The 12,655-nt window shown below is 36.2% G+C and overlaps 1 protein-coding gene across 2 annotated transcripts; it reads left to right on the top strand.

Moving 5' to 3' along the window:
* Positions 1–4,884: 4,884 nt before the first annotated feature.
* Positions 4,885–12,592, top strand: LOC132103743 (lens fiber membrane intrinsic protein-like). 2 transcript variants are annotated; one of them, XM_059508833.1, is made up of 5 exons: positions 4,885–5,044; positions 7,463–7,655; positions 11,826–11,975; positions 12,054–12,188; positions 12,265–12,592. In XM_059508833.1, exons 2-5 carry the CDS (start codon positions 7,481–7,483, stop codon positions 12,324–12,326), a joined length of 522 nt encoding a protein of 173 aa, XP_059364816.1. In that variant the 5' UTR covers positions 4,885–5,044; positions 7,463–7,480; the 3' UTR covers positions 12,327–12,592. The 2 variants fall into 2 exon arrangements, with proteins under 2 accessions (XP_059364816.1, XP_059364817.1); XM_059508834.1 differs by having other exon boundaries at positions 4,906–5,148.
* The last annotated feature ends 63 nt before the right edge of the window (positions 12,593–12,655 follow it).

The raw sequence follows: 12,655 nt of genomic DNA, 5'->3' as shown, positions 1-12,655 counted from the left end.
GCATTTTTTTAAAAGAAACAGGTCAGCTGACAACATGAACAGTCAATCTCAAAAAATGCGCTTACAGTTGAGTGATGATCAACACCAGAACTTGAGGCCAAACTTCAGAGAAGCGTCACTATAATTGTCTGTGGTAGGAGTTTGCATGTTCAATGTACTTTTAGTAAGCAAAATAAGGGAATACCAGCATGTTAGGATGCTGTGCATCATGTAAATATTATTTTGGATGGATTGATATTTTGTGTTTGTTGAAGCAGTAAGACATAATCCAAATTAGTGATTTTTTACCCCAGTTTTTAGTGTGTAGTTCCTCTGTCTGTGGCCAGGCGGCGCTCCAGAAGCACAAGTGTTGTTTCCCAGCCTGAGGGCCAACGCCAGTGGATACAGCATTTACAGTATGACTCTACATGACACTGAGGGGTTAAACGGATGAGAAATCATCTGTAATGCTGAAAATCCTCTAATTTAGATTCCCCGTGAGGCATGCTCTGGTCCTTACTTGAATCTGAAATAATAATCCTTATGTTACAAATTAATTCCATTTAGAATCTGTAGAATTTCCTCATCATTTCAGATGTAATTTCAACGTGATTGTGAATATTATTTAGTATAAATGAATGATGAATAGTAAATAAACATCCATTTAAATAATATAGGTACCAAGTGCAGTTGTTATTTGTTCAAAATTATAAAAATTAAAAATTTAGTTATTATGAATATTATTTAGTTGTAGAAATCGTACTTTTGCTATTAATTATTATTATGATTATAATTTTTTTTTTTTTTTTTGTAACTGAGATGTATTTATTGGGTTTCAATAATGGCAAGAAAGTTTGGTTTAAGTGTGTAACATTGGGTTAAAATTGTGTAATATTTATAACCAATATTTATTTTACTTCATCAACTTTGTAGACCCAAACCTGCAGAAATTCCAAATAAATGTAAAAAAAAAAAGTAAAATTGGTGATTAATAAAGGAATAAATGACTTCATAAAACAAAGAGCTTCAGGTCTCTGCTATAAATATCAACAAATGTGAGTTAATGTCCATCACATGCTGTGATCTTCCCTCTCTATGTGACATTACTGTGGAATATCAAGTAAAAAACACTATAAAATTAGACCTCTTTTTCAGAGAGAGATAACAACAGTTCCTTACATAATACCTTATTGGAGTAGCATTGTGGAGAAAATACCTTGGGAGAAAGTATGGACCTTGCCTCATAGATTTCTGCTTACCAATAAAGTAAAAGAAATAGCATTTAAGTTGATTCACAGATGTTACCCAACTAAAGCCTTCTTAGGAAATATAAGTCAGGCATTGAAGTAAGTTGCTGTTTTTGTCATTCTTCTGCAGAAGACTTCATTCATTTGTTTTGGCAATGCTTACACAGAAAAAGGTTGGTCAGACGTTTTAGTGTTTATTCAATCTGATTTTGTAAGTGACTTCTCTTTTTGTTTTAATGATGCTTTCTTTGAATTGTTTGATTATTCAAAAGAGAATACCAGGGAATATTGCATAACAAGTTTCCTGTTAGCTAAATTTCACATTCATCAGCAAAAGTTTACTGGCTTTAAACAAGTTTACTGGTGAACTACTCGACTAAATCCAGTACAGAACCTACGGGATGTCATTCTAAAATGTTGATTTGCTGCTCAGGAAACATTTCTGATTATTTTCAGTGTTGAAAACAGTTGTCCTGCTTCATATTTTTGTGGAAACCGTGCTACTTTATTTCATGATGCTTTGATGAACAGAAAATTCAAAAGAACAGCATTTATTTGAAATATAAATCTTTTGTAACATTATAAATGTCTTCAATTTAATGCTTCCTTGATAATGGAAGTTATGTTTCTTTAAAATGACAAAATCTTACTGATTTAAAACTTTCAACACCAGTGTCATGGTTCAGTTCCCAGGTAACACATACTGGCAAAATATATACCTTGAATGCACTTTGAAGGCATAGTTCACCCAAAAAATGAACATTTGGACATCATTTACCCATCCTCAACTTGCCCCAAACACACAAACACAAAAACAGTTGCTGGTGGCCATTGACTTAGCTATTGACTTTTTTCCAATACTTTGGAATTAATGGCTACCAGCAACAATTTGGTTAACAACATTATTCAAAATGTCTTGTTCTTTATGTCCAACAAAAGAAAGAAACTCATACAGGTTTGGGACAACTTGAGGGTGAGTAAATGATGACAGAAATGTTTGGTAATATCCCTCAGAGTCACATTAGATAAAAGTGTTTCCTGATGCATGAATATAGATAACTATTTTAAGATTATCAGCATTATCTGACAGCTTTATAATTCTCCAAAATACACAGCCAGTCAATACATTATGATAAACTTATGTTTTTAGATATTGAGTAAAATCTGAATTATTAAAATAAATGCCAACATGTTATTAATGCAGTGTTGAGGTTTTATATCACCTTAAAAAGGTTTATAAGCCACATGCGTATTGCTTTTATTATACAAAAATACACCAGTATTCAATAAATAGCTTAATTTAATAAAATCAGAATAATAAAATTATAAAGTATTTGTAGAACAGTGTATATAGTAAAATGTTTTTATAGAAAAATATAGTCAAATTAATTAACAGTTCTTTAGTATAGATGTATTTTTTCTGGTCACCAAATAATATAGCAAAATGCTGCCTTAATAAAATAGTAAATAAAATGAATAATGTCAGGGTTTCTAGATCTTTTAAGCTTGGAGTTCTGGATCTTGTAGGTCTGGAAATCTCTCAATGTCTTGTTCTGATGATCACTCTGTTCTTTAAGATGTCCCTTTTCTTCTGGAAGTCCCCAGGCTCCACTGGTTTTGCTGACCTTCTTGTCCTTCAGATGACCAGATCATCTTTCTCCAGGAGGCTACACATTTCAAACTAACATCTCAGTGCTTATAGCTGAAACTTTGGTCTCTGATGCAAAACATTAGATAATCTAGAACATTCTCTCCTGCTGAATGCAGATTCTGCAGCTTTCATTTGATTTTTTTGCATTGAAATGCTGTATCATTTTGGAAATGATTTGCTCATGGTGCATATACATCCACATGCATAGCAATGACTTCTTGCAAGCGCAAACTACTTTGTGCAATTAATGCAGAGTTAAACATGAGATTTTGTTTAGTTGCATTTGGCAAACCACTGTTAAAGCTGAGCATTTCCCACAACCTGGATGCAAATGCTAGAGGATGCTCTCTAATTTCCATTGCCCCCTCAGTTATCTTTCTCAAGTTAACCAAATTAGTCCCAGCAAGTCTAAGTAGTGCATCTCTCCTTGCACCTTTGTTTATCAACCTCTTTTATCACAAACATCGTGTGAGAGAGCACTAAGGAAAGCAAGGAATGCAGATCATAGGAAGTCTACAAACATCTTCATCTGACACACTATAAACATCCACTGCCTTCTCCAGCTTTGACAAAAACTCCACAGGATCCATGTTATCAGGGTCAAACGACTTTGAAAGTCCATGAGACAGTTGTCTAACGGCTTGGCCATTTTAATTTAGTTGATCAAGAACTCTCTTGTTTCCAGTCTATCTTGTTTGCGCTGGTTCTATTGGGAACCTCACAGACTCATCTGAGGAATTATGTCGTTGACTTCCTTGCAGTTATTCGCGTCATATTCAGATTTGGATTGGGTATGTACAACTATTTAGTTCATACTATTTAGTTCATCCCTTCATACAAACATCTAAAGGTTTCCCTCTCTGTTTTGGACTTTATTTTCTTAATTTCACTATCAGTTCCTTCAAAATGATCTCTTCAGCCTCACAGTTTCTCAATGACATGACATAGCACAGACTTGTGAATTCAGCAACTTGTTTTCTGTTTTCATTTCTTCTAATCTTTTCTTAGTTACCTTGTATGAGAAAAAAAAAAGAGCTAGTGCATTAGCAACTTTTCCTTCTTTGTTTTTGGGAATTTTTGGACACATTATTAAATTGTCTTCAGCAATTCAATAGGCTTTATTCCTTCACTGACTGAACATTATCTAGTTACTTTAAGATACTGTACCTGTTAGTATAATTATTCACAGCTTCTGTGCTGTGGACACAAATGAATAAAACAGCCACACTACGTCAGGCTTCTGAACTACATTTTTCACTTCTCCATACATGGCCACACTCCTTCAGGCCTTACACTAAACTGTAACACTGTCACAGTACATTGGACAAAACCCCACTACTTCAGGTTTTATGTTATATTTGTAAAGGTTTACTTAGCCACAGTGCGTCAGGCAAATCAACACTGCTTGTGCTTTAATCTACAGAGTCATGGTGCGTCAGACTCACTACACTATAAACACAACAGTTATGAAATCATTCTGTGACCTCACTGCTTCGGGGTCATTTCAGTTACTTTAGAATTTCATCAGAATTATCACAACTTCACAGTCAGTTTCAATTACGTTAGAAACTTACAACTCTATTTCAATAAAGTAAGTACAGGATATACAGTGTCTACAATATGTACAATAAATATACAGATAAGGTTATGGACATAATTTACAGATTTTTAAATACTATCAGCATGACATACATATAGGTGTACTATGAACATACTATACAGATGGATTATGTAATAAGTGTATGTACACTATAGCAGAAACTATGAACATCATTTACATTAGTGCAATGGACACATCAAAGTCATCGTGGCACTGTCAAAAAAAAGTCATGGACATGTGATGTGAGTGAAAATGGTCATAAGCTACATCATCATCTGTCTACTCATAGTTTGTCACCACATGCACGGCTGAATGAAAGTGTGCGCTTCAGCATGTTGCATTGACCGCAGCAGTACTGCAAGCCTCTGCACATCACAGTTCCAGAACGGGCCAATACAATAACAAAAAGAGTGTAAAAAAGACTCTTCCCCCTCCTATCCCCGAGCACAGACCCGTGCCTCAGACAGCATCAAGCTCAAGTGCATTTGTTCTGTGTGGCCCAATTAAAAAGGATTTTGCCTCCATCAACAGAAAAGCAGAGAGGATAACTTTTTGGAATTTGGCCTGGTGGGTCCTTTTTGACGTTACACTCACTGCGGGTCCCACTTTCTCGCTCTTTCCCTCTGAAAAGTTTAATATTTAAGTAGGCTCATTTATCCTGAAGACCTCAGGTAAGAATCTCTGCCTGATTAAGTGGCATTTGTGATGGTTTTCAGGATAAATATGAATAGTTTATTGCATTTTCTAAGAAGTGGCCTCCTAACTGAACAAACCATAAGTACGCTCTTGAAACTTGATGGATGAAAGGATGAACTCTTTTTTTTTAAGTCTGCATGTATAGTGACGACTCAAATTCTCACTTTTAGTGAAATTACTTTTATAATTAAATGCAAAATCTTTCCTTACAAATTAGTCTTGATATTTGATGCTTTAATTATGTAATCTTTTTTTTTTTTAAGTTTTTTTTTTAAGTATTGTTTAGTGGTGACTGCAAGTTTGGCTATTAGTGAATATTAATTTTTAATTAAATGCAAAATCTTTAAATACAAATTATATTAGAAACAATTTAAATTTAATAACATCTGTGGAAGTTTAGAGCGGTTGTTAGTACAGATTTAATCTGCGGGAAGTTTTGTAACTAAAAGCATTAGTCACATCACAGAAAGGATGTGTCACTTCTGCCTTTAAACTCTGCTACTTCCATTTGGCATCCTGACAGACTAGAAACTGTAAATGTGTATTATGTGTTCACCGTATTCATCCAGAGATTTATCTTGACTCAACATTTCATACACAGAGTTTTTACATATTTAGTAGACTGTCTTAACAGTGTTGCTCTGCCATGATGAAGGAAACTAACTGCAGAAGACTATTTATGCTGTAGTGTCCTCTGTGACAATGCTGACAATTCAGCATACTTGTGCTTTAAACATATTTTGTGTATGAAATGGAGCTTGTGTAGCTTGAATCATCTCTATTCAGATATGAATAATTTATGTTTCAGGCTTCTCATCACATTTTATGGTGATGATAATTGTAATGAATTAACCTTTGTATTCATCCGGAAGAAGGAGGCGGGAACCGGCGGACATTCAAAAACATTTTAATAAAGCAAAATAAACACAAAACAGCGCACCAGCCCCTCACGGACGACTGGTGCGCGCAAATAAAAACCAAAACACAACTAAAAGCCCAGGCCTGGTCCTCTCTCGTCCTTCACTGTCGTCGCTCCAGTTTTATATCCTTCCATCTCCTCCATGGGCCTCGAGACCGGTGGGTCGAACAGGTGTAGTTCATCTCCAATCACTCCACCGGCCTCGCTCCCATGTCCCTCGGCCCCGCCCCACTCGTCACAATAATGATAACTGGTCATTTCTCCATCAGGCATGTGTTTGTTGTCCCTCATCTATTTTGCATGTGTGTGGCATCAACTCTATTGTTTACAAATTGTTGTGAGGCATTGTGTGAATGATATCATGTTTTCTGAAGTACTAGTTACTGACGCTAATTTGCTTGTGCAATTCTGGTGAGGGCTGTAAAAACACAGGAAACCGTAAACTCACGTACAAGATGTGATGGAAATTTGACTATGTGAGGAATTAAACGTATTTGCATTTCATGAAGAAAATGGCCATCGTGGCAAAATAGTACAAGAATGTTAAATATTTTTTAGGGTCTGTGTAATTGAATCAGAGCTGCTAATAACAGCTGTGCACAATGTATAATACCTACATTTAGATTTATACATTTGGCAGATGGATTTTTTCACAGTAGCATTTTTATCAGTTCATGCATTTAGCATTAAAAACCAGCAAATAAAATAAAATAAAAAACAATAAATACATACAAATATTTTACATTAGGAAACTGCATCTTATAAATGATTCATATTTTTATATAGTGACATTGTTTTCATGAAAATTAAGCATATTTAGGTTCAAAATGGGCTTAAAGGGATAGCTAATCCAAAAATGTAAATTACCCCATGATTTACTCACCCTTAAGCCATCCTAGGTGTATATGACTTTCTTCTTTCAGGCAAATCCAATCTGAGTTATATTATAAATGTTCTGCTCCTCCAAGCTTTATAATAGCAGTAAATCTGTGTTTTTTTTTTTTTATAGTCCAAAAGAAGTCCAATAAAGCATAAAAGGTGTCCCACATGGCTCCGGGGGATGAATAAAGGCTTCCTGAAGTGAATCGATGCAACAAAAAAAAAATCCATATTTAAAATTTTATAAACAGAAATCCTAGCTTCCGCTAACTCTTGTATGCACGTTCACAATAGAACATCTTTTTGGCAGATGGCGTAGGACGTAGGAGTCCCAAAATGGTTATTCTCTGTGAAAATTCCTTTTTGGAACCTTTAATTTTAAGAGTTACCTGTTTCGTGATTCAACTGAATATACTGTGCATAATTAGCATCTGTGTGTGTGTGTGTGTGTGTGTGTGTCTGTGTGTGATTGACTGTAATGTGTTTGTCAGTGCGTTTAGCTCCTCAGGATGTATAGCTTTATGGGAGGGGGTTTGTTCTGTGCCTTTGTGGGCAACATCCTGCTGGTCGTCTCCACAGCGACAGACTACTGGATGCAGTACAGACTGTCGGGCAGCTTCGCTCACCAGGGCCTGTGGAGGTACTGCATGTCTGGCAAATGCTACACGCAGACTGACAGCATCGGTGAGTGAGAGACTGACTGTGTTCAAACATGTTTCCCAAACACACACACACACCCCTCTCACTTAGTCCCACCCCAAATTCAAGTTAATTCTAAAAGTAAATATAATTTTTTAGAGGTGTGAAAATTCTAAATAAAAAAAAATTCACATTTAATTTAATGTTACATGCTGTTTATTGTTTATATATATATAATATTATATATATAATTATATATATTATTATATATTATATATATATATATATATATATATATATATATATATTATTATTATTATACACTGTTATAAAAATGATAAAAACTAAACATTTTATTAATTATTACTCTTCTTTTCTAAGTCATTTGTTATTGCTAGATAATTATAATGGAGAGACTCTGCTAGGAGAAGCATAAGTAGAAAAATCTGTATTCATTATAGATATGTCCATGACATTTATATGACTTAATTCAGATTTATTTATTTCAATGAGGTTTCCGTCCCTAGAAATTAATTTTTAAAATCCCAGACAGTCAAATTATCTTTAAAAAGGCTTAATATTAAGAATGTTTTTATAAATCTCTCAACATTTTGGTTGTTTTCTATGACTTGATTTTATTCATTTCAATGTGATTTTTGTCACTTAAAATAATTAAGTAAACAAACAAACCCAGGAAATTGTTGAATATCCAGAATATTTTAGCAAAACTTTTAATATTTTCACGTTTCATTTTTAAAAGATATATATATTTTTTATAATTTATTTTAAAGGGGACATCAGATGGCATCTTCAGTTGGTATGATTCTGAAATGTCTGTAACTCCTCAGTGGTCGTGTAAAAAAACACTGTTGTTACCTTGTTCACAGTGACTTGTTTTGGTGCATGTCTCTCTACACCTGCAGCACTCTCCAATAATTTCTCATTTTCCCACTCCCCCCGTTTGACTGGAAGAGGTGGAGGTACTGGTCTGCTCATCTCTAATGATTGGAAATGTAATCCTTTACCATCTTTGGGTATCAACAGCTCCTTTGAATCTCATTCAGCTACTGTTACCTACCCTCTTAAAATACATTTTGTAGTTGTCTATCGACCCCCAGGACCACTGGGTAACTTTTTGGATGAAATGTGTTGCTCTCAACCTTTTCTGAGGATGGTACTCTCCTAGTTATGCTTGGAGATTTCAACATCCATCTAGATAAACCTCTGTATGCTGATTTCCATGCTTGCCTCTTTTGATCTCAACTGAGTGTCAACTACTGCTACTCACAAATCAGGCAACCAACTGGACCTTATTTATACACGACATTGCTCTACTGATCATGTGCTGGTTACTCCACTGCACACGTCGGATCACTTCCTCCTCACTCTTAACCTCAATATGATCCCCTCCACATCACTTACCCCTCCACATGTCATCTTTCAACATAACCTACGCACACTTTCACCCTCCCGGCTATCTGCAATGGTTTCATCTTCACTTCCTTCCCCTAAACTGTTTGCATCTTTGGATGCTAACAGTGCTACTGATACTTTCTACTCCACTCTTACATCTTGTTTAGACACTGTTTGCCCCTTATCTTCCAGGCCAGCCCGTAACACCCCTTCTGCCCCTTGGTTATCTGATGTTCTACGCAAACACCATTCTAAGCTTAGAGCTGCTGAAAGGGTGTGGGGCAAATCCAAAAATACTGCTGACCTTAATGTGTATCAGTCATCTACCTTCTCTGCTAATGTCTCCACTGCTAAAATGACATACTACAATATCAAAATTAACAATTCGTCTAACTCATCACTAAAACATTTTCCTCACTTCTTTGTCCTCCTCCTCCCCCTCATGCTTCATCTCTAATAGCTGACGACTTTGCCACATTTTTCATTAATAAAATTCAACACATTACTGCACAATTTTCCACACCACAATCAGTCAAGCTCATATCACCAGTAAACATACACTCATTTACATCTTTCTCTTCATTCTCTGAGGCAGAAGTCTCAAAACTCATCCTTTCTAATCACCCTACTACTTGCCCGCTTAATCCTATTCCATCTCATCTTCTTCAAGCCATTTCTCCTGCAGTTGTACCTGCACTCACTCCCATCATCAACACATCCCTCCACACTGGTGTTTTTCCCTCATCATTTAGACAGGCTCGTATAACTCCACTACTTAAGAAACCTACCCTCAACCCATCTCTTTTAGAGAACTACAGACCAGTTTCCCTTCTTCCTTTCATTGCAAAAACACTTGAACGAGCTGTGTTCAACCAAGTCTCTACATTTCTCACACACAACAACCTCCTTGACAGCAAAAAAATATCTTGGACAGGTGAGGTGTCCAAGTCACAACATCTAACTACTGGGGTGCCTCAGGGCTCAGTTCTTGGACCACTTCTCTTCTCTGTCTACATGGCATCATTAGGTTCTGTCATTCAGAAACATGGCTTTTCATACCACTGCTATGCTGATGACACTCAACTCTACCTGTCATTCCATCCTGATGATCCGACGGTAGCTATTCGCATCTCAGCTTGTCTAACAGACATTTCTTGCTGGATGAAGGACCATCACCTTCAACTCAACCTTGCCAAGACAGAACTGCTTGTGATTCCAACAAACCCATTGTTTCATCACAATTTCACCATCAAGTTAGGCACATCAACCATAAATCCTTCAAAAACAGCAAGAAGCCTTGGAGTTATGATTGATGATCAGCTGACTTTCTCAGACCACATTGCTAAAACGGTCCGATCCTACAGATTTGCTTTATTCAACATCAAGAAGATCAAACCCTTTCTTTCGGAACATGCTGTACAACTCCTTGTTCAAGCTCTTCTTCTGTCCAGGCTGGACTATTGCAATGCCCTCTTGGCAGGTCTTCCAGCCAATTCTATCAAACCTTTACAATCAATCCAATGATAATGAGCCAAAAAGAATACACGTCACACCTCTGTTTATCAATTTGCACTGGCTTCCAATAGCTGCTCGCATAAAATTCAAGGCATTAATGTTTGCCTACAAAACTACCACTGGCTCTGCACCCATTTACCTAAATTTGTTACTTCAGACTTATTTGCCCTCTGGAAGCCTGCGTTCTGCAAGTGAACGTCGCTTGATTGTGCCATCCCAAGGAGCACAAAGTCACTTTTATGTACTTTTAAATTAAATGTTCCCTCCTGGTGGAATGACCTCCCCAACTCAATCTGAACAGTCCATCTTCAAGAATCGGCTTAAAACACATCTCTTCCATCTTTATTTGACCCTCTTACTTTAACACTCACTATTCTAATTCTATTCTTAAAAAAAAAAAAAAAAAAAAAATCTAACTACCTTTCTAATCTTTTTGTATTCTATTTTCTTTTAATTTATTATGCAATTGTGTGTGTGTGTGTGTGTGTGTAAAGACTTTTTTATTCTATCTGTTTTCTTTTTATTTATTATATTATTTAAAAGCCCATGCTACGTGTACTGTGTTAACCTAACTGAGACTTGTTATAGCACTTATATATCATTGCTCTTTTTGTTGGTTTTGATTGCTTCCACTGTCCTCATTTGTAAGTCGCTTTGGATAAAAGCGTTTGCTAAATGAATACATGTAAATGTAAATGTAAATGCTATTGCAGTCTGCTTTCTGCGTCCCTCTCTTCCATGAAAGAGTGTGAGATTTGCTTCTTCTGGAGTAGTTGGATCATGAAGAGTGGGTGCTGATCCATCCCTGAATTGAAACTTTTTAGCAAAACCTGCCTTGAATTGTGCCTTTTTGGGGGGGATGGGACTAAAAGGAATAAATGGCTTTTTTTCATTGTAGGGTGGTTGTGTCCACACTCTGCTAAGATACATTTATGTGCAAACACCATGTCAAAGTGAATTTTGAATCCGATGTCCCCTTTAATATTATTATTCTAGATTTAAATTTTTATTTTGATATTATTTATATAATTTTTCTTTATAGAAAAGTAGGAGGAAGGTTACAAAAATTTGACTAAACAAACCAAGACATTATTATGTCTATATATTATTATTCTATATTTTAACGATTAAGGCTACAGTAATTCATTAAACGTGGCTCCTTTAACTGCAGTTTCCCCAAATTTGTGAATTTCAGTGAGAAACACTGTGAGAAAAGTCCATGTTCCTCCATCAGTCTAAACTAAAGTGTCCACCTCTCTGTGTTTCTGTAATTATCTCTCATTTCAGCTTACTGGAACGCAACCCGGGCCTTCATGATCCTCTCAGCGATGTCGTGTTTTGCGGGAATCATGGCAGGCATCCTCTCCTTCGCTCACTTCTCTGCATTTCAGCGATTCAACCGTTCCTTCGCTGCAGGGATCATGTTTTTTATTTCCAGTAAGTCTGACAGATACTTATACAGACAGATATTGAACACAAGAAGTCATCTAACCTTCTCATTCATGTCTACTCCAGCGCTCTTTGTTCTGCTCGCTATGGCGATCTACACCGGGGTGACGGTGAACTTCCTCGGGAAGCGTTTCAGCGACTGGCGTTTCTCATGGTCCTATATTCTGGGCTGGGTTGCTCTGCTCATGACCTTTTTTGCAGGTCAGTAAAGATGCATTTTTTTAACTCCAGCATGTCCTGTTGATTTCATTCAACACGTGTGTTTTGTTTTTTGCAGGTATATTTTACATGTGTGCCTACAGGATGCATGAATGCCGCCGATTGGCCGGCTCTCGCTAAAACTCAGGAGTAGCAAACACTCAAGTGTCAAAACGTATATATACAGGTGTTTGGTTATCTATTCCCACTTAAAAACCAGTGCACGTTGGCTGTAAGATAAAATACACCATGTTCTGCCACAGCAGGTTTTCCCGCAGGATTTTTTTTTGTCTCTATCACAGCAGGTATTTAAGATTAAAAATAAATCACACAATCCTGAATAAAACATTCATTGTTCATGCACAGAGAGACAAATTCTCAAATAAAATCTCAGATTATTCTCATCATTCGATGTCATTCTGTTCATTTACTGATTGACATAAACTAGTGAAGGAAGGTCAACATTGTGG

The sequence above is a fragment of the Carassius carassius genome, chromosome 24 (assembly GCF_963082965.1).
Source record: "Carassius carassius chromosome 24, fCarCar2.1, whole genome shotgun sequence".
NCBI classification, from domain to species: domain Eukaryota; kingdom Metazoa; phylum Chordata; class Actinopteri; order Cypriniformes; family Cyprinidae; genus Carassius; species Carassius carassius.
This window is presented reverse-complemented; position numbering and strand designations above follow the sequence as displayed.

Bases quoted from the DNA above. Each gene is read 5' to 3' on its own strand.
- LOC132103743 (XM_059508833.1), top strand. From the start codon at position 7,481: ATGTATAGCTTTATGGGAGGGGGTTTGTTCTGTGCCTTTGTGGGCAAC. The intron at 11,976-12,053 runs GTAAGTCTGACA...TGTCTACTCCAG, and splicing joins GATCATGTTTTTTATTTCCA to CGCTCTTTGTTCTGCTCGCT. The intron at 12,189-12,264 runs GTCAGTAAAGAT...TGTTTTTTGCAG, and splicing joins GCTCATGACCTTTTTTGCAG to GTATATTTTACATGTGTGCC.